The sequence below is a fragment of the Gorilla gorilla genome, chromosome 18 (assembly GCF_029281585.2).
Source record: "Gorilla gorilla gorilla isolate KB3781 chromosome 18, NHGRI_mGorGor1-v2.1_pri, whole genome shotgun sequence".
Taxonomy (NCBI): Eukaryota; Metazoa; Chordata; class Mammalia; order Primates; family Hominidae; genus Gorilla; species Gorilla gorilla.
This window is the reverse complement of record NC_073242.2, coordinates 87413169-87439044: the sequence shown is the minus strand read 5'-3', so window position 1 is coordinate 87439044 and position 25876 is coordinate 87413169. Positions and strand designations below refer to the sequence as shown.

The 25876-nt window shown below is 44.0% G+C and overlaps 2 protein-coding genes and 1 long non-coding RNA gene across 9 annotated transcripts in view; 1 reads left to right on the top strand and 2 right to left on the bottom strand.

Moving 5' to 3' along the window:
• LOC129527385 (uncharacterized) overlaps positions 1-4509 on the bottom strand; it is a 92297-nt gene extending 87788 nt beyond the window's left edge. Inside the window, exon 1 of the long non-coding RNA XR_008672329.2 lies at positions 4060-4509. This is a non-coding gene — a long non-coding RNA (uncharacterized lncRNA). The remainder of the gene's footprint in view (positions 1-4059) is intronic.
• On the top strand, positions 3063-19598 carry PRSS54 (serine protease 54). 4 transcript variants are annotated; one of them, XM_019012279.4, is made up of 7 exons: positions 3063-3098; positions 5356-5580; positions 5742-5832; positions 8448-8625; positions 13389-13647; positions 14864-14995; positions 18840-19598. In XM_019012279.4, exons 2-7 carry the CDS (start codon positions 5572-5574, stop codon positions 19377-19379), a joined length of 1209 nt encoding a protein of 402 aa, XP_018867824.4. In that variant the 5' UTR covers positions 3063-3098; positions 5356-5571; the 3' UTR covers positions 19380-19598. The 4 variants fall into 4 exon arrangements, with proteins under 4 accessions (XP_018867824.4, XP_018867822.4, XP_063556328.1 ...); XM_019012277.4 differs by lacking the exon at positions 3063-3098 and adding an exon at positions 4570-4707; XM_063700258.1 differs by lacking the exon at positions 3063-3098 and adding an exon at positions 4579-4707 and having other exon boundaries at positions 5353-5580.
• The window catches only part of CFAP263 (cilia and flagella associated protein 263), a 32670-nt gene continuing 26152 nt past the window's right edge, over positions 19359-25876 (bottom strand). For all 4 annotated transcript variants that reach the window (XM_019012284.4, XM_004057729.5, XM_055364418.2 and 1 more), the window contains 2 exons: positions 20961-21116; positions 19359-19907 (listed from right to left, as the gene is read on the bottom strand). In XM_019012284.4, coding sequence (XP_018867829.1) covers positions 19821-19907; positions 20961-21116 — 243 coding nt within the window. In that variant the 3' untranslated portion in view covers positions 19359-19820. The remainder of the gene's footprint in view (positions 19908-20960; positions 21117-25876) is intronic.

The window sequence follows — 25876 nt, the reverse complement described above, 5'->3', positions numbered from 1 at the left end:
TGAATGTTGAATTTTTAAAAACCTCCAGAGGATGGTTGAACAGAAAATTAGACAAAGATGAAGAAAATTAATAAAATGGAAGATATGTCTACAGTAATCACCCAAAATGCAACACAAAGTGATAAAAAATTAAAATATGAAGGCTTTGATGAGATATATGAAGGATAGAATGAGAAAGTCTAACATATATCTATTTGAAATCCCAAAAGTATAGAGAGCCTGAAGAAGAGGCAATATTTGCAAAGATAATGGCTGAGATTGTTTCAGAACTTATGAAAAAATATAAATACACAAAGCTAGAAAGCATAATATATCCTACAATAATAAATTCAAAAAAAATTAATGCTTAAAGTATCATAGTAAAACCATAGTACACCAAAAATGAAAGAAGTTCTTAACAGGGGCCAGAGGAAAAGGACAGAGCACCTATAATGGAAAAACAATTGGATTTCAGGGAGACCTTAAACAATGGTACTCAGAAGACAGAGAAAATCACCTCCAGAGAACTGAGAGAAAATAACTCTTAACCTAGAGTTGTATACCCACAAAACCATTTTTCAGAAAGGGATACAAAAAAATACATTTTTACATTAGGAAAAACAAAAACGTTTGTCATCAAGAAGCTTGTACTAAAATTTCTAAAGACTATTCATGGAAGAGATACTCAAATCTAAATAATTATTATCTGAATAAAATGATAAAGTATAATGTATGGAACTAAAATATGGAACGAGAGCATAAGCAGAAGTTTAAAGTATTTTAAGCTTGTCGTATTATCATGAAAGAGTTAAGATAGTAATTAATGTTAGAGCTGATTAAGTTAAATGCACATTTCGAATGTTCATTGCAGCACTATCCACAATAGCAAAGACATGGAATCAACCTAAATTCCCATCAACGATAGATTGGATTTTAAAAATGTGGTACATATATACCATGGAATATACACAATGGAATACCATGCAACCATAAAAAAGAATGATACCACGTCTTTTGCAGAAACAAACATGGATGGAGCTGGAGGCCATTATCCTTAGCAAACCAATGCAGGAACAGAAAACCAAATACCGCATGTTCTCACTTATAAGTGGGAGCTAAATGGTGAGAATACATGGACACCAAGAGGGGGGCAACAGACACTGAGGCCTTCTTGAGGGTGAGAGGTGGGAGGAGGGAGAGGAGCAGAAAAAATAAATCAATAATCCCAATAAACATAAGAGGAGTATGCGTATCAATTAAAAAGACAGAGGCCTGGCACAGTGGCTTACGCCTATAATCCCAGCACTGTGGGAGCCTGAAGCAGGTGGATCGCTTGAGCTCAAGAGTTCAAGACCAGTCTGGGCAAAACCCTGTCTCTACAAACAAAAAAAAAATTATCCAGGAGGATCACTTGAGCCCAGGACGTTGAGGTTGCAGTGAGCCGAGATCGCATCATTGTACTCCATTTTATAAAACTGTTGTGACCAGAGGCTTTCAGGAACCTATTCTTGTTATTTCCCCAAGGAACAAAAGTTCAGTACTCATTAATTCAGTGTTTGTCAGGACTTTATAAAACATAGCTACAGCGAATAATGAGAATCAACCGTAGTTCAATTTACCAAGAATAGTTGACAATTCTAAACTTGTGTATCTGGGTGAAAATGGCTTCAAAACACATAAAGCAAAAATTGCTATAACTATAGGGAGAAATGGGCAAATACACTAGTATAATAGGAGGCACCTTTCTGAATGATCGATAGGTCAAGTAGACAAAAAATCAGGAATAATTCAGAAAATTTGAACAGCACAGTCAACAAGTTGGAGGATAATTGACAGATATTGACAGTACATTTTCCTCAAGCAAACATGGTACAGGTACAACAATTCTTTTCACGTATTAGGCCACAAAGCACGTCTCAGAGATTTTGAAGATTTGTATTACACAGATCACATTCTCCAACCAACTGGGTTAGAAGTCTGTATTAAAAAGGTAAATAAAACTAGTCATATGTTTGGGAAATTTAAGAACACATTTGTAAGTAGCTCAAGAGTCAAACAATAATCACAATGGAAATGTAAAAATAGAACTGAATGATAAGGAAATCACAAGGTATCAAAAGTTAAGAGCTACAGAGAAATGGTACTTAGGGGAAATACAGTGACTTAAAGACTTATATTAGAAAGGAGGGCTAAAGTTAACACACTAAATGCCAGCTAAAAATTTTAGGAAAATAGGCCGGGCGTGGTGGCTCCCACCTATAATCCCAGCACTTTGGGAGGTCGAGGTGGGTGGATCATGAGGTCAAGAGTTCGAGACCAGTCTGATCAACATGGTGAAACCCTGTCTCTACTAAAAATACAAAAATTAGCCAGGAGGCTGAGGCGGGAGAATTGCTTAAATCTGGGAGGTGGAGGTTGCAGTCAGCCGAGATCATGCCACTGCACTCTAGCCTGGGCAACAGAGCGACACTCTGTCTAAAAAAAAAAAATTAGGAAAATAACACAAACTCAAAGAAGGTAGAAGAAAACAGACAATAAAAGATAAGGGCAGAAAATAATAAACTAGAAAACTAAGTACAAAGAGAAGTTCAACAAAGAAATGTATACTTTGATATGTACTGGAGTCACATTGGAGACTTGTGACAAATGATGCTGGCATAACTAAGTATCCACACCATGCACAAAAAAATGAATCCATACAGTTGAGGACTTACATGTGAAAAACAAGACTTCAAGGGTTTGAGAAGAAGATAGAGTAGAATAGATCTCTGATGCTGAGCTACGGAAGAATTTCTTAAACAAGACACAAAGAGTCCTAACTGAATAAGATGAATACATGTGAGTTCATGAAAATTAAGACTTCTGGTCTTAAGTGGAGACAGGGTTTCACCGTGTTAGCCAGGATGGTCTCGATCTCCTGACCTCATGATCCGCCTGTCTCGGCCTCCCAAAGTGCTGGGATTACAGGCGAGAGCCACCGCGCCCGGCTGGATACGGGTATTAAGCAAAGAACAACAGAATAAGAACACATTCTGGGCCACCACATTCTCACCTGGAAAGCTCAGGAAATGCCTTTGTCCTGCCAGGGTGACTGGGGATTGTGAGGGAGGAAACATATGGTAATGAAAGCTCTTTGAGGGCCGGGTGCAGTGGCTCATATCTATATAATTGCTAATGCTTTGGGAGGTTTAGGTGGGAGGATCACTTGAGCCCAAGAGTTCAAGACCAGCGTGGGCAACACAGTGAGACCCCATCTCTTCAAAAAAATATAATATGAAAAATTAGCCAGACTTGGTAGCACAGGCCTGTAGTTCCAGCTACTTGGGAGGCTGAGGCTGGAGGATCACTTGAGCCCAGGAGTTCGAGGCTGCAGTGAGCTGTGATTGCACCACTGCACTCTAGCCTGGACAACAGAGCAAGAACTTGTCTCTAAACACAATAAAAAATAAAAATTTAAAATACAGCTCTTTGAGACCTGTGATGTGGAACAAATTAAAGAATCAACTCCCACTTCTCCCACTGCCAAAAATTTTCTGTTCTTGTAGCAGAAGCCAATACCCCCGCCCCCCTGCACAGGGTTAAAGGTGAGGGAGGGTGGTGAAGCCGACAGGACATCAGGGGAACCATGGGGGAAGGAGGTAACGGCTCCCTTTGGACTCAGGCCTCACTTTATTATTATTATTTTGAGACGGGCTGTCACTCTGTCGCCCAAGCTGTAGTGCAGTGGTGCGATCTCAGCTCACTGCAACCTCCACCTCAGCTTCCCGAGTACCTGGAACTATAGGTGTGTGCCACCACGCCTGGCTAAATTTTTGTATTTTTGGTAAAAGACAGGGTCTCACCATGTTACCCAGGCTGGCCTCAAACTCCTGAGCTCAAGCAATTTGCCTGCCTCGGCTTCGCAAAGTGCTGGGATTATAGGCGTGAGCCACCGTGCCCAGCCAGGCTCCACTTTCTCACCAGCCTTCCTGCCTTCCATCAGCCATTCATCTACCCATCCAGTAAGGATCTTCTGAGTGTCTGCACCAGAGGCCTGTGCTCCCACCCTCCCTCTGTGGCTCCGTGGAATTAACATCTTACCTCAACCTTGTCGACACTTCTCGAGTCCTGGCATTTGGGCTGAAACCAAAGCTGCTCACAGTGGCTGGAGTGGCAGATCCCATCTGGGCCTCTGGTTTGGCAGAGCTGGTCTGGTAGCTTAGATTGGACCCGGAAACTGAGAGGCTAAAGAAAACTGGGCTAAGTCTGAAAGAAACCACCCTGGGAGTGTAAGATGCTGACGGGGACTGGAAATTCCAAACCCACCCCAGTTGTGGGCTTCCTCAGTCCAGTCTGACAAGCATGTGTGGACACAGGGCGGGTGCTGAGTGGGGTAGACAGACTGTGGCCACGACCAGAGAGGACTTTGTAATCCAGCAAAAAGCTTGCCTTCTCAGACTAGGAGAGAGCCTGGCTTCCAGAAGAGCCCTGCCAAGGCTAAGCAACAAGGAGGCCTTTCATCCTAGCTCCTCGTAAGTCCCCATGTCCAGACAGTTGCTTGGTGGTGCCATGGTAACCGTGATGCCACAATGGAACATTCTTCCCAAGGCGGTAGAAGAAATCCTTCTGTTGAACTCTACTGTGTCAGGCCAGCCTGAGTTCATTTCTCCTTGAGCAGGAACCGTTCATGGACGAACTCTGAGGACCATTCTGAGGACAAGAGGCATCCAGTGTCATGAGTGGAACATGGTGACTTAGAACTGTGCACATGGGTTCCTTGGGCTTCTGTGCATTGCTTGACAGCTGTGTGACCTTGGACTGGCTACTTCATGTCTCTGAGTATCAGTTTCTGAATCTGTAAAATGGCGATAACTCGAGTGTCTACTTCCTACCGCGGTTTTGCAAATGAACTAAGCTAAATGCTGGGGCTGTTCCCATGTAAAGATACAGGCTATTGGCCAGGCACAGTGGCTCACGCTGGTAATCCCAGCACTTTGGGAGACTGAGGCGGGTGGATCACCTGAGGTCAGGAGTTCGAGACCAGCCTGGCCAACATGGCGAAACCCCATCTGTACTAAAAATACAAAAATTAGCTGGGCGTGGTGGCGCACATCTGTAGTCCCAGCTACTCAGGAAGCGGAGGCAGGAGAATCGCTTGAACCTGGGAGGCAGAGGTTGCAGTGAGCCAAGCTCGTGCCACTGCACTCCAGCCTGCCAAGAGAGCGAGACTCAGTCTCAAAAAAAATAAAATAAAATAAAAAACAAAAAAACAGGCTGTTAACAGTTAACAGAAGCCCTAGCATTCTTTTAGCCAGCAGAGTTTAGAAGGGTAAAACCACAGCAGAGGCATTAATCCCAGGGTGGGCTTCCACTAAAATTCTACTTTTCTTTCAGCAGCATTTTATGGCTACAGAGTTAAGGCAAGGGTTGAATTCCACGAGCCAAAAAGCAGCCCTTTTCAGAGACCCAACTCTCTGGGGTGCTCAGGGGCTTGGGCTGGATTGAGAAGAAAACTGACAAGAGTAAGCTGCCCTCTCTTCTCTGGCCATCTCACAAACCACAGTGCGGGCCAACTGGTCCTGCCTCTTTACTACACAGAACCAAGCACTAGGGATGAGACAGGTCAGTGCCCTACATCTTGGAACCTTTGTTAGTAGAAAGAGGGGGAGCCTCCGATGTTTGGGAGGGAACATGTGTGTTTGGGAAGAGGATGGAAAAAAGAGGCTTAAAAACCCCGCATGTGTTTGGGAAGAGGATGGAGTCATTGGGTTTTGTTTCCCCAGCTGCTCATGGTGTCCACGGCGGGTCTTTCCGGGGATGGCAAGATGCGAGGGGTGCTCCTGGTGCTGCTCGGCCTTCTCTACTCTTCCACCAGTGAGTGTGCTGCTTTCCTCCCTCTGACTTTAGCTGCACATGTGGCACAGAAGGGGATCATCCGGGAAGATGAAGTGGTCCTTAATGTCCAAGGAGGGGCTCAGGGAAGATGACTCACGGCACTTTGCACCGGGCGGCCTGCATTGGTGGCAGGAACCAGGCAAAGAAGTGAATCATGGGACGTGGATGGAGGAAACTAAAGTCAGGGCCAATCCTTAGGGTGGGAGTGTGGTTAGGAAAATAAGGCCCTCTGGGTACAGGGGTGAGCAAGAGGCCTGCCTCTTCACTCCCAGCCCCTGCCCTGTCCTTCCTGGAGAATACTGCTCTTTTGCAAATTACAACCCCCAACTGCAGGGCTGGTCCCGGGAGCAAGGGGCTTCTACTGCTGCAGGTGTCTTGGAGGCGGCCACAGCCTCAGATGGCAGAAGTGGCAGCTGCGGTCCCCTCCTCCCTTGACCTCTAGGCTGCCCAGGACTAAGAATTCCAGCCTACAGAGAGCAGGTGGAGAGGAGACAGCTAGCTAAAGCAGGCTCTGTCCCACCTTGCTGCCATCCCAGCCGGCCCTGCCCTGCCTCCCTGGGGTTAGAAGGGAGACGTGAGAAAGTCCACACACACCCTCACATACACACACGCACACACACACTCTCACACACACACACACATTCACACACACATGCACACACACTCACACACACTTGCGCACACACACATGCACACATATAGAGGGGAGTCCTCCAGCTCCCTCAGCCTCCTGCAGCTCTCTGTCTTCTTGCAGCCCCAAAGAGACCAGGGGATACCCAGAAAACACAGAAAGGTCCTCTCCCTCCTTAAAAAGCCACAGCTAAGGGGCCAAGACAAGCATTTCATCTCTGGGTCAGATTTCCTCATTACATCTTGGCTTTCCAAGGGTTTTGTAAGGTCAGATAAACTAGCCAACTAGAGCTTTGAAAAAGCAAAAGTCATCACACACTCATAAACTCTTGTGGGGTTAGGGAAGGTTGGCAAATGCCTTGCACCGTAGATTGCCAATGTCCCAAAAAGAAATCAGACCAAAGATAAGGAATCTTGTCTCTAGTGGTTCTGATGCACTTAGTGACCTTCCAGACATCATCTTGCTAAAATCAGTCTGTCATTGTTCCAGCAAAGTCATCAAGTGTCAATTAATGGAGATGTCTGGTCATATGATGCTCCATCATGGAGAGGTCCTCTGTGCTCCTTTAATGATAATTCTATATGTTACAATCAGTTCTTAGGGTCATGGTTTGGAAACTGTTTTTGGTGCTCATATGCAAGGTTGCCCTCAGGGGGAAGCCCTCCGAGACTTTATGTCCTGGGCAGAATTCGTGACCCCTCCTCTTATACTTTGGGCACACTCCCTGTGTCACATATCCCTCTATATGGCCATCACTCTTCAGCATGTCACTCTGATGGGCTCCTGAAATCCATCCTTGGAATCCCAGGCCCTACCTCAGCACCTGCCAGGGCTGAGTGTGGTTGGATGCATGGCTGAAAAAGGAGTCACTGGTAGGGTGTGGTGGCTCACGCCTGTAATCCCAGCACTTTGGGAGGCCGAGGCAAGCAGATCACTTGAGGTGAGGAGTTCAAGACCAGCCTGGCCAACATGGCAAAACCTCATCTCTGCTAAAAATAGAAAAATTAGCTGGGCATTGTGCCGTGCGTCTATAATCCCAGCTACTCAGGAGGCGGAGGCAGGGGAGTCACTTGAACCCAGGAGGCAGAGGTTGCAGTGAGCCGAGATTGCACCATTGCACTCCAGCCGGGCGACAGAGTGAGACTCCATCTTAAAAAGTATAAAAATAAAAAATAAAAAAGGAATACACAGGGTCACACATACTACTACCCATCACAGTGATGACATCCTATAGCCTCTGGAAAATTCTACTATACATTAATGAAGAGAGCAAAAATGCAAATAATGTCTTCACATTCTTATGAAAATAGTTTTAAAGTTGGGCACAGTGGCTCATGCCTGTAATCCCAACACTTTGGGAGGCTGAGGAGGGAGGATCTCTTGAGCTAGGGGGCTCTAGATCAGCCTGGGAACATAGCAAGACCTCATCTCTACTAAAAATAAATTTAGCCGGGGGGTAGTGGCAGGCGCCTGTAGTCACAACTACTCCAGAGGCTGAGGCAGGAGAATAGCTTGAACCCGGGAGGTTGAGGCCACAGAGAGCTATGATCCCACCACTGCACTCTAGCCTGGGCGACACAGTGAGATCCTGCCTCAAAAAAGAAAAAAAGAAAAGAAAAGAAAATGAAAATAGCTTTAACCTTGCAGATCCCAAAAGTGTGTTGAGGACTCCCAGGGGTCCCAGAGCAGGCTTTGAGAACTGCTGATGAATATGAAAGGTGGCAGACACTGCCAATGTGTACCATTATGTGTTCAATAGATGAGAGTTTTTATTTGTAGTCTAACATAATTTTGGGATTCAAAAATGCCACTGAGCATCTTTTAGGGTGAAGAAGACACACTAGGCAAAAGAAAGAAAAGGGGTTGCGGATAGCGTTAGTGATGATCGAGACAGACAGCCCACAGGAGAGAGGGTCCTGAGGTCTCCTTGCCCCGGCAGTGAGGCCCCGCACCTGCTCCGCAGGTTGTGGCGTCCAGAAAGCTTCCGTTTTCTACGGTCCTGACCCCAAGGAGGGCTTGGTCAGCAGCATGGAGTTCCCGTGGGTGGTGTCGCTGCAGGACTCCCAGTACACACACCTGGCTTTCGGCTGCATCCTGAGCGAGTTCTGGGTCCTCAGCATCGCATCCGCCATTCAGAACAGGCCAGTGCTCCTGCCTTTGGGGCCCGCAACATCGCCGGGGGTGAGGGTGGGGGCGGCCCTGTTTCCTGCTCAGCCTGGGGAGGCCCTGAAAGGTGCATTCTGGGGGACAGGGCTTTTTACCAGCTCAGCGCTTGCTCTGTTGTGAGCCCTAAATTCACCAGTTGCCAAGGCTGATCTCTGCTGTGAGGACTGCAGGCCTTGCAACGGAAAAATGCAATGATGAGTCCTCCATTCAATGCAGGTGGGATATTCTTTCTGATTTTACCGCCATCACAGAGGCACTGGCTCCTAACACTAGGGTCCCTACCACTTATCAACTGTTCAGCCAGTCAACAGGAGCCCTTACCTTAAAACACTTGAGCCTTACAAACGTTACTGCCACAAATACATGTACAGAGAGAAAAGCCTCGGAAAAAATACAGAAGCGCTTTTAAGAGTGCTTATCTCTGAATTCTCAGAACGCACGATTTCTACTTTCTTCTTTTAGCTTCTCTGTATTCTGCAAATTCTGTAGTACAAATATGCATTCTTTTAAACCAGGGAAAATCATAAATATTATTAAAAGAATAATGTTTTTGGTAAATATTTCTCACTCTTTGACCCAGTGACTTCATTTTTGGGAATCAACATTAAGGAAATAATTTCAACCACTGGAAAATTTGTATGTACAAAGCTGTTCCTAGGATGGTTAATTACACACAAAACACTGAAAAGAAACCTAATGTCCCACTATCGCGATGAAATTATAATTTTTCATATATATACATGCTATACATATAAATATATATTATACATAATATATAGTGTATACTATACATGTAATTATATACTATATTATATGTAATATACATGATATTGTAATATATGTATATATGTATATGGAATATCTATGTATACAATATTATATGTAACATATAGTATATAATCTATAATTACATATATACACACACAGAGTATTGGGGGAGAGAGAATAATGACTATAATTGGCTAAATAAATTATAGTATAAATCCTTGATGGAATATTATGCAGCTGGTGAATAGTTTAACATAGGATTTGTATTTTTAATTAAAAACACATGTGTAGCCGGGTGCAGTGGCTCACACCTGTAATCCCAGCACTTTGGGAGGCTGAGACGGGCGGATCCCTTGAGGTCAGGAGTTCTCGTGAGACCAGCCTGATCAACATGGCAAAAACCTGTCTCTACTAAAAAATACAAAAATTACCTGGGCATAGTGGCATACACCTGTGATCACAGCTACTCAGAAGGCCGAGATAGGAGAATCACTTGAACCTGGGAGGTGGAGGTTGCAGTGAGCTAAGATTGTGCCACTGCACTCCAGCCTGGGTGACAGAGCGAGATTCTATGTCCAAAAAAAAAAAAAAAAAGTATGTAGTAAAATGTTCATGAGAAACCAAACGATGTACAGTTAAAAGCAGCTCCTTCCCTCCCCCACCCCTCAGTCACTAGTTTTTCTCCCTTGAGCCACATTCTGTCACCAATTTCTTGCCTATTCCTTCTTAAATACTCAAAGCACTAATGGATATCTATACACCTATAGGTCTGGCTATATTGATTCTTATATCTATTGACAGAGAATTTTCTTTCCCCTTGTATTAGTCTACTTAGGCTGCCATAACAAATATCACAGACTGGGTGGCTTAAACAACAGAAATTTATTTCTCACAGTTTTGGAGGGTGGAAGTCTGAGATCCAGGTGTCAGTAGATTTGGTTTCTCCTGAGGCCTCTCTCCTGGGCTTGCAGATGGCCACCTTCTCACTGTGTCCTCACATGGCCTTCCCTCTGTGCCTGTGCACTCTTGGTGTCTCTTTCTCTTCTGATAGGGACACCAGTCCTCTTAGATTACAGCCCCAGCCTTATACCTCATTTAATCTTAATTATCTCCTTATACCTCATTTAATCTTAATTATCTCCTTAAAGGCCCTATCTCCAAATATATGGTCAAATTGGGGGTTAGAACTTCAACCTACAAATTTTCAAGAGAACGCAGTCGAGTTCATAACGCACTCCCGACACACACACAATGCAACTGGTAGCACATCATACACATTAATTCACTCACAGCCTTTTTTCACTTTATCATAAATTTTGGAGACCTTTTCTTATTGGTACATAAAGGGCTAATGCATTCTTTTTTCAGCTGCACAATAACCTGTTATGGAAGTACCATAACTACACAGTCCTCTGTTAATGGAAATTTAGGCTGTTTCCAATCTTTTACTACTGCCAAAAGTGCTGCAACAGAAATACTTGTACACGCATTATTTCACACACATGCAAGTGTACCATAGTGTAGATATCCCAGGAGTAGAAAGACTGGGCTAAAAGAGACATGCATTTAAAATCCTGAGAGCTACTGCCAACTAGCCCTCCATGGAAGTTCTGTTTTCTATGTAGTGTTTTCATTATGGCTATTTTCTATCTGGCCTATTCTTTTGGTTTTGATTTTCTCTTTGACTCAAGGGTTTTATTAAAGTCAGAGCTTTATTTTTTAATTTTATATAATTTAATTTTTTTTGAGACAATCTTGCTCTGTTGCCCAGGCTGCAGTATAGCAGTGCGATCTCAGCTCACTGCAATCTCCGTCTCCTGGATTCAAGCAATCCTCTTGCCTCAGCCTCCCGAGTAGCTGGGACTATAGGCGCATGCCACCATGCCCAGCTAATATTTGTATTTTTAGTAGAGACGAGGTTTTGCCATGATGGCCAGGCTGGTCTCGAACTCCTGGTCTCAGGTGATCCACCCGCCTTGGCATCCCAAAGTGCTGGGATTATAGACGTGAGCCATCATGCATGGCCAAGACAGAGTTTTAAAATGTCCAGGTGCTAGGGTTTTTTGTTTTGTTTTCTAACATTATTGAATTATACCACGTGGTGATCTATTTAGGATTTGTTGAGGTTGTCCTGTCTGTCTACTATGGGTGATCTATGTGAATATTTTCACAGGTAAATTAAAAAGTTCATTCTCCATGCTTGGTGTATAATTCAATATATAAAATTGGGCAAGGAAGTCTACTTGATCTGTCCTAGACTGTCAGAGGTGAATTAAAATCGCCTACCAGCCAGGTGCAATAACTCACACCTGTAATGCCAGTACTTTGGTTAGACAATACAGCCAAACTTAATTAAGATGATCTCATCTTTGTTAGTCTGGATGTCCAAGGTTTCCTTCTTTGTCACTCAAGTCCAGCAACTTTACTAGTTGTGCTGGATTTCCCCCACCTGCCCCTTCAGATCCACTCTACTCTTCTACCCTGCCAGGCCCCAGGAGGATCACCTGTATGGGTTATACCAGTGGTCTTTCTTGCCTTCTGGATTCCAGTTGGTTTTGGCCAACATGCATAAAAGAGGCAAGAGATCAGAGGGAGTGGGGAAAGTGAAGTCAGTGTCCTTATTCCTTTGAGGGCTACTGCGTATTGGCTGCTGGTTGGCTGCTTTTACCAGCTAAGTGACCCACTCTACACAGCTCTGTCTGATCACATCCTCCCCTCACCTAGAGCCCAGAGATGGTGTCAGCACAGCGTTGTTACCTCAGCAGGAGCTGCCTATAGCATGCAGTGCCCAGTGCTGTCCTTGTGGTTTCCCTGCATCCTGCCAAGACCTTTGTAAAGAGTCCCTTTATTAAACGCACCCCAATTTATCTTATTTGAGTAGAACATTTATTTCCTGTTGGGACCTGACCAGAACTATGTCTCAGTGTTAACTACTCCAAACTATAGAGATAGTGGACACGCAACACTACTGGAGATAGGTTAGCTGTCTCCAAACTATAGATTCAAGTCTTAGTTCTGAAAGGTTTTCTTAAATTATATCTTGAAATATTTTTCCTGTTTCATCATTTTGGTTACTTTGTGGTCAGCTGGTTCTCCTGTGACTGCCTTATCTTTCATTTTCCTCTCAAGCCTTTAAAAATCTTTGCTAATTTTCATTTCATTTTGGTCATGTTTCTCAATGCCCCTAATTGTGTTTTCTGTGGGCCCTATTCTCCTTTATGCTGCTTTTGATTTGGCCTTCATTTTGGTGATGGTCTTGTTTCTTTCCTTTTCGCTTCTTTGCTGAGAACATGCTCAACAAGCTTTTTCTGAGCTCTGTGGCAGTCAGTGTCATCTATAACTCTTGCACTCCTGCCATCCTTCCTTTCATCAGCCCTTCCTTTGACTCTGAGATTTGGATTCTTTAGCGTCTCTTGGTTTTACGGTGTTTGTATTTGTTCCTCATTCTCATAGTTTCTTGGGTGATTCCCAAGAGGAGAAAGGGAAAACATCCAACTCAATTCTATTGTTATTAGAACTTCAATTTCTCCAAAATGTATTTACAGAATATATAATAAAGAAAGATGCCTGTTTTAAAATGTAAATACTAAAAGCAGGAGTCAAGATGACATGTTTGGTAGAACTGCAATTACTACTTTTGCAAACTACAATATGTAAAAAAAAAAAAACCTATTCATAGAAAAAACATTAATCAGCAATAACATGTTAACAGATTTTCTTTAGTGGTGGGGCAAATGGTGTTAAGATTAAAGAATCTCCAGGATTCTGCAGGCTCACAAAAGAGGGCACAAGCCTAGGGGTTCATAAAAGATTTCCTAGAAACTTGAGTCCAAAGGGGTGAGGAAGAATTAACACAGGGAATGTGAGCTGGATGAGTGTTCCAGGCTGAAAAAACTTAAATGGGAAAACAGGGAAGCGTGAAGCTTCCTTGCTGTCTTGGCTTCTCAAGATTCCCTTGCTCTCTCTCCAGGAAGAACATTGTCGTTATAGTGGGTATAAGTAACATGGATCCTAGCAAGATTGCTCACACAGAGTATCCAGTCAATACCATCATCATCCATGAGGACTTTGATAACAACTCCATGAGCAACAACATAGCCCTCCTGAAGACAGACACAGCGATGCATTTTGGCAACCTGGTCCAGTCCATCTGCTTCCTCAGCAGAATGCTGCATACACCACCAGTCTTGCAGAACTGCTGGGTGTCAGGATGGAATCCCACATCTGCAGTTAAGGCATTCCTCCTCCCAGAGAAGGCTGCGTGTGTGCTGGCAGTGGGGGTGACCTGGATAATCCAATCTAGGGCCTATCTTAATTTAATAATGGAGCTTTCTTGAGGTTCTAGAGTTTGGCTGAAACCCTTACCTGATCAGTCAAGACTCCCAGGGCTTTCTCTTTCTGTAGCCACTCTTCTTCTTCTTCTTTTTTTTTTTTTTTTTTTTGAGACAGGGTCTTTTCCATGCAGTGGTGCCATCACGGCTCACTGCAGCCTTGAACTCCTGGGCTCAAGTGATCCTCCTGCCTCAGCCCCGAGTAGCTGGGACTACAGGCACATGTCACCATGCCTGGTTAATTGTTTTAAATTTATTTTTGTGGAAATGGGGTCTTGCTATGTTGCCCAGGCTTGTATCGAACTCCTGGGCCCAAGCAACCCTCCCACCTCGGCCTTCCAAAGTGTTGGGATTACAGGCGTGAGCCACTGCGCCCATCCGGTGGCCATTCTTACATCACATTGGTCCTTTACCCTCTAGCCCTACACCAAAACTGGAAGTACAGAGGCAGTGGACACCCTGGAATGAATACAAGTGTACAGAGAGGTGAGGGGATGTTAGTCCCCGAACTACGGCTGATTGTCCTCTTGTCTAAGCCATCGTTGTTTTCTTTCATTTTGGGGAAAGAAAGAAACAAGGAAATGGATACTCTCTAGAAGAGGAGGAAGGGTGTTCTCTGCCTGTTTGCACATTCAAGTTCAAAGTGGAGGTAGTTTTCAGTAAAAACTCAGTCACAGGTTCTTATTTCTATGAAAAAAAGGGATTTATAAGAACATTCCTGGCAGGGCACAGCGGCTCATGCCTGTAATCCCAGCACTCAGGGAAGCCAAGGCAGGTGGATCACTTGAGGTCAGGAGTTCGAGACCAGCCTGACCAACATGGTGAAACTCCATCTCTATTAAAAATACCAAAATTAGCTGGGTGTTGTGGTGCATGCCTATAATCCCAGCTACTCCGGAAGCTGAGGCAGGAGAATTGCTTGAACCCGAAAGGCAGAAGTTGCAGTGAGCCAAGATCACACCACTGTACTCCAGCCTGCGTGACAGAACAAGACTCCAACTCAAAAAAAAAAAAAAAAATCTCACTCTCGTTTGGCTATATGAGTGGGAGTTGTGTTGACATAGGGGACTGCCTTCTCGTTAATAATCCCTGGGCTCTCTGTTGCATGGTCCAGACAGGAAATCACATGACGATGAGTGTCCTGAGGAAAATCTTCGTGAAAGATCTTGACATGTGTCCCCTATACAAACTCCAGAAGACAGAATGTGGCAGCCACACGAAAGAGGAAACCCAGACTGCCTGCTTGGTAAGAACATCATGGAGTAGAAGCTAAGTGTTGAGAGTAAGCCTTGGTCACATCCAGGGGAGCCTCAGGACTCCCCCTCCCTAGATGGGGAGCTCTGTGAGGGCAGGGCTTGGGATGAGTGGCTGTCTCCGGAGTGAATAGCACTTGGCAGACAGTATGCGCTCAATAAAAATCTGCTGAAAGAACTAACCAGTCACGATTTTCAGTGTAACATGATGAAGCTTGTCTAAGTCACAGGTGCTTTTTAACTAGCTAAAAATTTGAAAGTCTGAGTCCAAACCACAGAGGCCGATATGCTTTGAGCAGGTCTACAGTGTGGGGCTGCTGTATTCAGCTTCTAGGGAACCTAGACTCCCCTCTGATGCTATCAGTTACTGAGTTTTTCTTCTCTGAGAAGCCGTGCCCTCCACCCAGATGAGGGCTGTACGGATGTGGCTGTCCTACTGCATCAAAAAAAATGTGTAGAAGTCACACACACCTGGTTCAGGCCCCTTCATATCCAAATCTGGAGAAAGTGTGGCTTACTAGGGTCACACAGTCAATAAAAGTTACAGCAAAGACAAGGACCTAGGTCTACCAGAAATCCACACAGCGTTTATCTCCTCTACTCTAGAATTGCTTTTCTATGAGGCTTATCACACACTCTCCTCTAAATAACCTTCGGGACACCTGATGGGGAATTTTTTTTCCCCATAGGATCCAGAAAGGCAGGATTTTTAGAGCAAGGGGAAAAAATACTTATATACAGACAATTTTTTTTAAAAGTCATTTTATTGCAAAACATGAAGGACTGCCTCTCATTAAGAAATATGTTTGCCCTTCCAAAGTTCGTGTAACATCTATTGAGTGCCTACTTTGTACTGGGTCCTCTGCCAGGTAGGGGAGCTTAACAATTTCTTAAATTAGATAGTGTGTTAAAATACAGTGAAGATATAGCTTTGTAACAAAATTCTGCCCTCAACCATTCCATCAAACAAGTATCATACTTCCTCAGACCTAAGATGCTGCCAATTATAGAATGCACCATCATTTTTTGTAATCCCAAGAAAGAAAAAAATGCTGCCCGTTAAACTCTGACATCAACTGATTAAAAGACACACCCTAATTTCAAAGATGTTGATTTCTAACTGTATCTTAGACTCAATGGAATATTCTAAGCTATTTCTACTCCAACTGACCATCTTTTAAAACCTAACTGCAAAGTTCAGGTTGGTTTTTAACTGTGACACACCTCTAAACAGGCCTTCATTTTTGAACAGAATTATGCTTGCACACCATTTAATGGTGACCTGTCCCCATAGAATCCTCTGTCTTGGAAATATGTTCTCATGTCCAGAGGTCTTCAAAGCCACAATTCCCACATGTGGAATCAACCACCAGGTTCAGAATCTGCCTATGGGTTTCCCTGAAACCCAACAAAAGCAGAATCACTCTGCACTCACCCATCCTGCCTTTATTCTACCACTGTTAGGGCTTTTGCTGAATGTCAAGGGAAAAGATCACAAAATGAAAGACCCCACTCTGGGCTGTGGCCGCTCCCTTGGGAGATGAGGTAAGGTAGCTCCAGAGGGGCACCTGGAGCTGTTCGCCTCTGCCTCTTGTGCTTCAGAAGTCGCAGCCCCTACAGGATTATGGGGAAGAGAAAAAGCGTATATGCTGTGCCCAGGTGGGTGGAACAGTGACCTGCAAAACCACGCCATAGCTGAGGACATCTACCAATCACTCATCCAATCATTTGTCCTAAATCACATTCTTTTTCTTGCTCTGGCTATACCACTACAGTTAAGACAAACTGCGAATCGGACTGATGAAAGGGGGAACCACGTCATTCTTGGCCAGGGAGCCCCCATGACCTAGGCAGACATAGTGAGGTGCACACAAGGGCCTCTTCACCAGTCAATTGAAAAGTCAAGAGTGCCACACTAAAGCACCCCCTTCCATCCAAGGAGAGGCACAGAATGAAGTCCTCAAGGCCTTCCTCACATGTCTGGCCTTGGCCTGCTGAGAGATCACCAGGGAATCACGGCAGCTTTGCAGCATGGCCTCCCGGCTGCCCTGCCCACGGAGTTGCTCCCATGTTTTCCCGCTGGTCTTCATCTCTGTTCTGGTGTGGCTTCCTTGGAAAAGAGGAGCTTTATTGAAAGAGAATACCCCACTGGGCATGGTAGTTCATGCCTAATCCCAGCATTTTGAGAGGCCGAGGCGGGCAGATCACTTGAAGTTAGATTAAGACCAGCCTGGCCAACATCGTGAAACCCCATCTCTACTAAAAATACAGAAATTAGGCCAGGTGCAGTGGCTCATGCCTGTAATCCCAACACTTGGGGAGGCCGAGGCGGGTGGATCATGAGGTCAGGAGTTCGAGACCAGCCTGGCCAACATGGTGAAACCCCATCTCTACTAAAAATAAAAATTAGCCAGGTGTGGTGGTGGGCGCCTGTAATCCCAGCTACTGGGGAGGCTGAGGTAGGAGAATCGCTTGAACCCAGGAGGAGGAGGTTGCAGCGAGCCGAGATCATGCCACTGCACTCCAGCATGGGGGACAGAGCAAGACTCCATCTCAAAAAAAAAAAAAAAAAAAAATTAGGTGGGCGTGGTGGCGCATAGCTGTAGCCCCAGCTACTCGAGAGGCTGAGGTGGGAGAATTGCTTGAATCCCAGAGGTGGAGGTTGCAGTGAGCCAAGATTGCACCACTGCACTCCAGCCTTGGGGACAGAGAAAGAAAGAGAGAAAGAGAGAGAGAGAGAGAGCGAGAAATACCCAAGACAGACCACACACCCAGGCCTCGGATGGTAAGGGGCTGAAGCGGCTGCTCTTCTGCCTTTCTGCTGCTTGTGGTTCAGTCTGTTCAGATTGTTTCCTGTTGTTAATTGCAGCCCCATTCCATGTCTCAGTCCAAACCGTGAGAGCAACATGTCGTTGCCTGGGCCTTCCAGCCAGGCAGGCCACACAGGTCAGAAGTGGCTGGCTAGCCTGGGGATGACCACCCCCTTCTCAGACCAAGATGGGCCACGGGAGGGGCAGGAATTCCTTTGAGAGGAGACCTAGGGGTGTGGGGTCTGGGCAGGTAAGGTAAACGATACCTACTAGTTGCCTTGTTGCTTTTCCCATTTTCCCCAACTTTTCAGAAAAATGCTGGCCTTTATAGCGACAACAAGATGATGGTAGCTAATATTCTATTGAGTGTTTGCTGTGTGCCAGGCACTGTGCTGTGCTCAGCATGTGTTACAGGCATTAACTGTGTTCCCACCTTGGCTCAGAGAGGATTTGGTCACTTGCCAGGGTCCCACATCTAGCTAATGATGCCAAGCTTCTACTCCGTCACTTTAAGTTAGGTAAAGTGTATGTGGCAGAATTCCCAAGTCCCAGAGGACTGCTCCGTTGGGAGTAGGGAAGACCAAGAGCACGGCCAGCCAGGCTGGTAAGCAGCTGCCAGGTGGCAGGAAGTGGCTTAAACTAAGGGTTGAAGCAAGGCAGAGAAGGGAAAATGTGAGCATTTCAGGACAAAACAGAAACAAACACCAACATTTCAGGAATGAGAAGCCAGAAGAGAGGGAAGGTTTGGCCAAAGGACTGGAAAGGGGCAAGAAAATGAAATATGAACCAGGAAGCTATAGGCAATCAGCAGAAGTCCACAGCTAATTTGCATAATAAAAGGAAAAGTCATCTTGTTGGAATTTGTGGTGGTGGCTGCCTAGATTTGAAATTGTATCCTATAATTTGCCCCATTTCCAGTGAGAACCAGCGTAAAACATTTCTAGAACAAATAGTATATTGCATAAGGATAGATTTACAACAAAAACTAGTTTTTCTAAGACTTGAAGCCTTCTGTCTTTTATCACAGGGGGACCCAGGAAGCCCAATGATGTGCCAACTACAGCAGTTCGATCTGTGGGTTCTGAGAGGAGTCCTGAACTTCGGTGGTGAGACGTGCCCTGGCCTGTTTCTGTACACCAAGGTGGAAGACTACAGCAAATGGATCACATCCAAGGCTGAGAGGGCCGGCCCTCCCCTGTCCTCACTCCACCACTGGGAAAAGTTGATTTCTTTCTCCCACCATGGACCAAATGCCGCCATGACACAGAAGACATATTCTGATTCTGAACTGGGCCATGTTGGATCATACTTGCAGGGACAAAGAAGGACCATCACGCATTCACGACTAGGAAACAGCTCTAGAGATAGTCTAGATGTTAGGGAGAAGGATGTAAAGGAATCAGGCAGGTCTCCTGAGGCATCTGTACAACCCTTATACTATGACTATTACGGTGGGGAGGTGGGGGAAGGTAGGATTTTTGCAGGTCAGAACAGGTTGCATCAGCCCGAAGAAATCATCTTGGTTTCCTTCGTGCTTGTTTTCTCCTTGCAGCAGTATCTAGTCTAGGAGCTACCCCACCAAACTGAAGAGTAAGCTCAGAATGCTGAGTGCCAGGCATTCACCATGCTGTTTTGATGTCTGTTTTTGATAGTTGCACACCGGGGCTGCCACGGATAAGCCCATGGCATACACTGGGCTGGCTCTCCCTCCTCTATCCCTCTCCCAGGTGTGGGAAGGTCACTTTCACTATGCTTGTGAACTAAATGCTGGCTAACAAGTGTCAAACCATTAGAGTGCCCTGTGGTTCTTTCAGTGGTAACAGTTCCAGGGGCCAGGCTGTGAAAACACTCCCCATGGGCAGATGTGGCCCAGGAGATGATGCTCAGCCTGGGTGGGGGGTTGGGAACACCAGGCAGACAGGGAACAGTGAGAGGTGCCCGTGACTAGAAGGGAGCTGATTACTTTTATAGGTCATGTCGTGGTCTGTAAGCCGTGGCCTGCCTCTGGCTACTTCCCAGCAAGGTAATCTGCCTGCAACTGCTCATTGGTTATTTTCATTCGATTCCAAGCCTTACGATGGCCTTTTAAGGACATCTGCAAAAAAAAAGAAAAAAAGAAAAAAAATGATAAACGAGATGGGGGAGAAGGTCACTTGGGGAAAACTGATTGTGGCTACTGAGAATGCAGCCCTCATCCAGCCCCGTGATGGTGCAGGCAACCCTGTGTGGGGCAGCGTGTCGTCCATGCATGCTGCTGTGCAGGGGCCACCAAGGGGCAGCACCCACCGGAAGATTTTTCTATAGAGCATGTTTCTTCTGTTCAGTAAAGTGAGAAGTTGCATGTTCCTGCCACGATTCTGCTACTTCTCAGCTTCAGATCTGAGGGGCCCAAATTTGGATCCTAATTTACTCTCTGCTGCAAAATGGCCGCAGGAGAGGCAGGAGAAAGTAACATAGGAAATGGGAGCCAGGGTCTAGATGTGAAAACACCAAGGTCCCAGTTTTCCAAGTGACCTGACTGGCTTTCTAAGCTACTCTGATGATGTCCTGCATGACCTCAGTTTGCAACCTGGCCACGGCAGCCTAGGTGCTTGTCTTTCTTCTGACACCAGCATATGGTTTCCCATTGCCCATTTATCTCCCGCAGCTCACAGGAGCAAGGGTGCTTCCTGTCACATGGTACCATATTCAAAGTCTGCGGGTTCGTTCAAAAGCAGAAAGACCCATGGCGACTGTGTACATGCATGGAATGAGGTCCTGAGTGATATTAAAAAATCCATCACTATCTCATTTAAAAAAAAAACGGACTTCTCCATGTATAAAGTAGCAATCACTAAATTACCAGTGCAGAGGGATTCAGAAACTTCTAGAATTCATTAAGATAACAAGCAACTAAAAACACACTATTACTACAGAGTTTCTCCCTGAAAATGGAAAAGACTCTGCCCCTAACAATGCAAAAGGGGGAACTTTCAAAAAAAACAAAAAAATCATCCTTCGTCTTGGTTTAATAGTTAAAGCAACTGCTGAGGTTTCTCCCAGAAATTACATATCCAAACATCTGTATTCTTACCCCAAAGAACAAAATCCTAAATGAAAACGTTGAAGACATAAAAGACTGCCCATCTTGGGGCTCCCCGTGGCTCACCTCTGCTATCTCCACTCTCCTTTCCCACATCCTGATGCTCTTCTCCAGGTCCGCATTTAAGATCTTCTCCCGGACGTAAGTCATCACCTGTGGTGCCCGGAACTCGGCCAGCTGCTTCCGGAGCCTCTTGTTCACTGCCTCAGCTTTGGCCCGGTCCTGGGTTGGGAAGGACCAGTTACACCCAGGGAACCCCAGCAGCTCTTGCTTTGAGAACTCACTGGCCCTGCCATCTCTCCCTATAGTTCCAATAGAGTTCCAAAAATAATGTTTACATTTTCAAAGAGGCTGGGGAGGGGTGGGAATCACAAGATTCTGATTTTTTTCCCAAACATATTTTAAGCCAGTTCAGAAACACCTAGTGCAGTCTAAATAGTCTTGTTTCTTTCATTCCTTTCCCTTTTCCTTTCCTTTCCTTCCCTCCTTCCTCTTCCTCTCCTTTATTAAGGAATATGTTGTACTTATTTTGACTTCTTAGGGTTTTTCTGTGTGTGAAAAATTGTGTATTTAAGTATACTTTGATCAGACTCAATTCACTTCCATGTCTTTTTTAATTATAAGATATATATATAACATAAAATTTATCATCTTAACCATTTTTAACTCTACAGTTCTGTGGCATTAAGTACATTCACATTCTTGTGCAACTATCACCACCATCCATCTCCAGAACTCTTTTTGTCTTGTGAAACAGAAATTCTGTACCCATTATACAATCACTCCTCCTTCCCTCCTCTCCCAGCCCCTGGCACCCACCATTCCACTTTCTGTCTCTATGAATTTGACTACTCTGGGTACCTCATATAAGTGGAATCAAACAGTACTTGTCCTTTTGTGACTGGCTTATTTCACTTAGCATAATGTCCTTGAGTTTCCTACACATGGTAGTATGTGTCAGAATGTCCTTCCTTTCTAAGGTGGAATGATTTTCCGTTGTATGAATATACCACATTTTATTTATTTTGTTTATCCGTTCATCCTTTGACAGACACTTGGGTTGCTTCCACTTCTTGGCTATTGTGAAGAATGGTGTTGTCAACATGGGTGTACAAAAATCTGTTCAATTCCCCTCTCAATTCTTTTGGGTATATTCCCAGACGCAGAATGGCTAGAACCTATGGTAATTCAATTTCGTGAGTAATCCTTGTCTTTTAAATATTTATTTAAAAAATTATCATGCAGTAAAAATTAGCCCTTTTAATAGAATGCATTTTTTAAAAATTAACATCAGCTGGGGAGAGTGGCTCATGCCTGTAATCCCAGCACTTTGGGAGGCTAAGGCGGGCGGATCACTTGAGGTCAGGAGTTTGAGACCAGCCTGGCCAACATGGTGAAACCCCATCTCTATTAAAAATACAAAACTGAGTCAGGCATGGTGACTTAGGCCTGTAAACCCAGCTACTTGGGAGGCTGAGGCAGGAGAATCGCTTGAACCCTGGAGGTGGAGGTTGCAGTAAGCCGAGATCACGACGCTGCACTCCAGCCTGAGTGATAGAGCGAAACTGTCTCAAAAAAAAAAAATTTTTAAAAAAATTTTAACATTATCCTTTTAACTTTTATTTTACTAATTCTTTTGTTTAAGCAATACATTCAGTTCAAATGGTACACTGTGGCAAGCTCCCATCCCACTCCTGTCACCCCATCAGGAAGGTCTCCTGCCCAGAAGCATACACTGTTTTTAGGTTTTGTGCATCCTTCCAGAAATCTAGGATTATACAAACATGTTTCCTTTTTTTGACCTAAATAGTAGCATACTCTATTCACTTTTATTCATCCAGATGTTTTCACTCAGTAAATCTTGAAGATCTTTGTGTATCAACACATGAAGAATTTACTCATTCTTTTTAAGCTCCATAATTTTCCACATGGATGTACCATAATTTAACAATTCTCCCACAGTCACTTAACTGTTTAATCTCTTGCTATCACAATAAACAGTGCTGTAATTACTAACTATCTGGGTATACATCATATTATCATTATGCAAGTGAATCAGTAGGATAAACTGCTAAAAGTGAAATTGCTTGTTCCAGGCAGTGGTTCTCAACCAGAGGCAATTTTGCCCCCAAGGGGACATTTGGCAATCCCTAAAGACATTTTTGTGGGAATTAGAGGGCTGCTGCTGGCATCTAGTAGGTAGAGGGCAGCGATGCAACTGAAAACCCTACAATACACAAGACATCCCCCTACAAGAAAGAATTATCCAGCCCCAAATGTCAGTAATGTGTTTCGGGTGCAAAACCCAGCCTTAAGCATATGTGCATGTTAATGTTTGGTAAACAGTGCTAAATTCCCCTTTATAATAATCAAGACAATTACACTTCTCCAGTAATGTTTGAGACTGCCGGTTTTCCCTCATTCTCTCACTACAGTTTTATCGACTCTTTGATCTTTGTCAATCTAAGAGAAGGAAAATAATATCCCATCATAGCTTTCTTTTGTATTCCTTGTATTATGAGTGAGGTAGAATATTTTTCACATTTCAGTTTTTTAGCTTTTCAGTAAACTCTTGACAACTTTTGTCCATTTTTTCTATTAGTTATTAGTTTTTTCTTGTTGATCTATAGAAGTTATTTATTTGGAGTTATTAGCTCCTTGTGGTTTTAGATACATTTTTCCAGTTATTTACCTTTTGACTTTGCTTATGATCATTTTTGCTATGCAAAAAACTTTCACTTTTATATAACTCACTTTATTGATGTCATGGTTTCTAGGTTTTATATTTTGAAAGACCTCTTCATTCCAAGATTATATTAAAAATTTTCCCAGTATTTATTTTAGGATTTTAATGGTTTTATTACTTACATTTAAATCTCTGATATACCTGAATTAATTTCAGTGTAAGACATAGTTCCAACTTAATTTTTTCCTTAATGGTTGCCCAGTTACCCCAGTTACCCCATGTCATTTATTCAATAATCTGGCTGTCCCTTGATTAATGCCATGCCACTTTTATCATAAAGGTATCAATATCAAAGCTTTATCAAATATTTATATACTTATGTGATCTGTATCAGGGCTCATTATAGGACCTTATAAATTTTTCTTTGATCTTCCAGCCTATTCCTGAGCGTGTTTTAAATATTGTAACTTTATAACATATTTCATTATCTGATAGGGCTAGTCCTCTCATTTACTCATTCAGAATTTGGGGATACTTTTTTTACCCCCCAAAGGAATTTTTGAGTCAGTTGATTTAGATCCTTAACAACAAACAAACAAAAAAACCTTCCTTGGTATTTTAATTGGAATATCATATTTCACAGATCAACTTAAAGAGAACTAACATTTTTATTATGTTGAATCTTCCCAATATGGTATTGTCTTTTAATTCCTTGCTTCACAAAGCACAATCTGTGGCACTAGAAACACTTGGGAGCTGCAGACTCCCAGGCTACCCGAGACCTACCCACTCAGAATCTGCATTTTAACAAGATCCCCAGGTAATCGGTTTGCACCTTCCATTGTTTCAATACACTATAAAACAAACCAATAATTTAATTTTTATTAACTTGTTTTCAGAATGCAATAAAAAATTGTCAAGTGTTCAGTGAATAGCTCCTGTCTGTTTAGCCTAAACAAACAACTGTGGAGAGACCCAAAGATGTGGGCAGAACCATCAATGCATACTCCCGTCCAGATGGTGATTTGAGAATACCTAAGATAAGTATAATGAAGTAGCAAGAACGAAGGCATTAAAACATAAGTACTACAGCTGTGAGGGACATGCTGAGAAGACCAGAGACTATGATCCCCACCCAGCAACCCACTTGTAGAGCAGCAATGTCACTACGGGAAAAGTTGTCCACTGTCCCACCCCAGTTCCAGGGCAGCAGTGCAGAAGTTTTGCCCAGGGAGAGAGGCTGTGTATTTGTCTGTTTTCGCACTGCTATAAAGAATTACCCAAGACTGGACAATTTTATAAAGAAAAGAAGTTTTGATTGACTCACAGTTCTGCATGGCTAGGGAGGCCTCAGGAAACTTACAATCATGGTGGAAAGTGAAGGAGAAGCAAGGCACATTTTCGCAAGGTAGCAGGAGTGAGAGCACATGCAGGGGAAACTGCCACTTTAAAAACCATTAGATCTCATGAGAACTCCCTCACTATCATGAGAACAGCATTGGGTAAACTGCCCCCATGATCCAATCACCTTCCACCAGGTCCCTCCTTTGACAAATGGGAATTACAATTTGAGATGAGACTTGCGTGGGGACACAGAGCCAAACAAAATCAGGCTGTAAATCAGAGGGCTCTGGAATGCTGCCCAAGGGGACTCTATTTGGAACAGAGATGGGGAGCTCATGCCTAAGAACTCTGTGGGAAACAATGGAGTTTTTTAAGGTAAGCAATTTAGAGGAGGCTGGTAGTTCCATAATGTTAGTAGCAGCAAGTAAAATAATAAACCAGCTATATGTTTAACAGAACAGCAAAAGAGACCACTAAGAAGAGCCCTCTGAGAGTTGGAGCAAGCCTCAAAGACTGGCAACACCTTGCCCCTGCAAAGGGTTCTGACTTTAATTGGATCAGAATGTAAAACAATTAATGTCTCAGGGTATTGTTGAAAGCAATAGAGCAATTAGCTAACAATTAATGAAGGCTGATGGCTGAGTGTGATGCCAATAGAGTAGACCAGCTGTAAGCTTAGTAGGAAGATGCAGAGTCAAAGAGAACTCAGCAGAAGCAACAATTATCGCTGGTCGTCAGGGCAATTGTATCAATGACTAAGGCTGTACCATGTGAGGAGAAACATTAGAGAGTACTAACAGCAGGGGAACAGATCTAGTTTACTGATCTAGTCCAGCCAAGTCACTAAACAAGTAACAAGCAAAAACAATGACAAGCCCAAGAAAGGGATGGGAGGGACCAATATCAAGAATTGCTATATCACCTAAAATATACAGCTTCCAACAAAAATTAT

What these genes read in the sequence shown, in the direction of transcription:
- PRSS54 (XM_055364416.2), top strand. An exon ending in CCTTCTCTACTCTTCCACCA is followed by an intron (nt 5,833 to 13,388) that starts GTGAGTGTGCTG and finishes CTCTCTCTCCAG; the next exon opens with GAAGAACATTGTCGTTATAG. An exon ending in GATGGAATCCCACATCTGCA is followed by an intron (nt 13,648 to 14,863) that starts GTTAAGGCATTC and finishes TGCATGGTCCAG; the next exon opens with ACAGGAAATCACATGACGAT.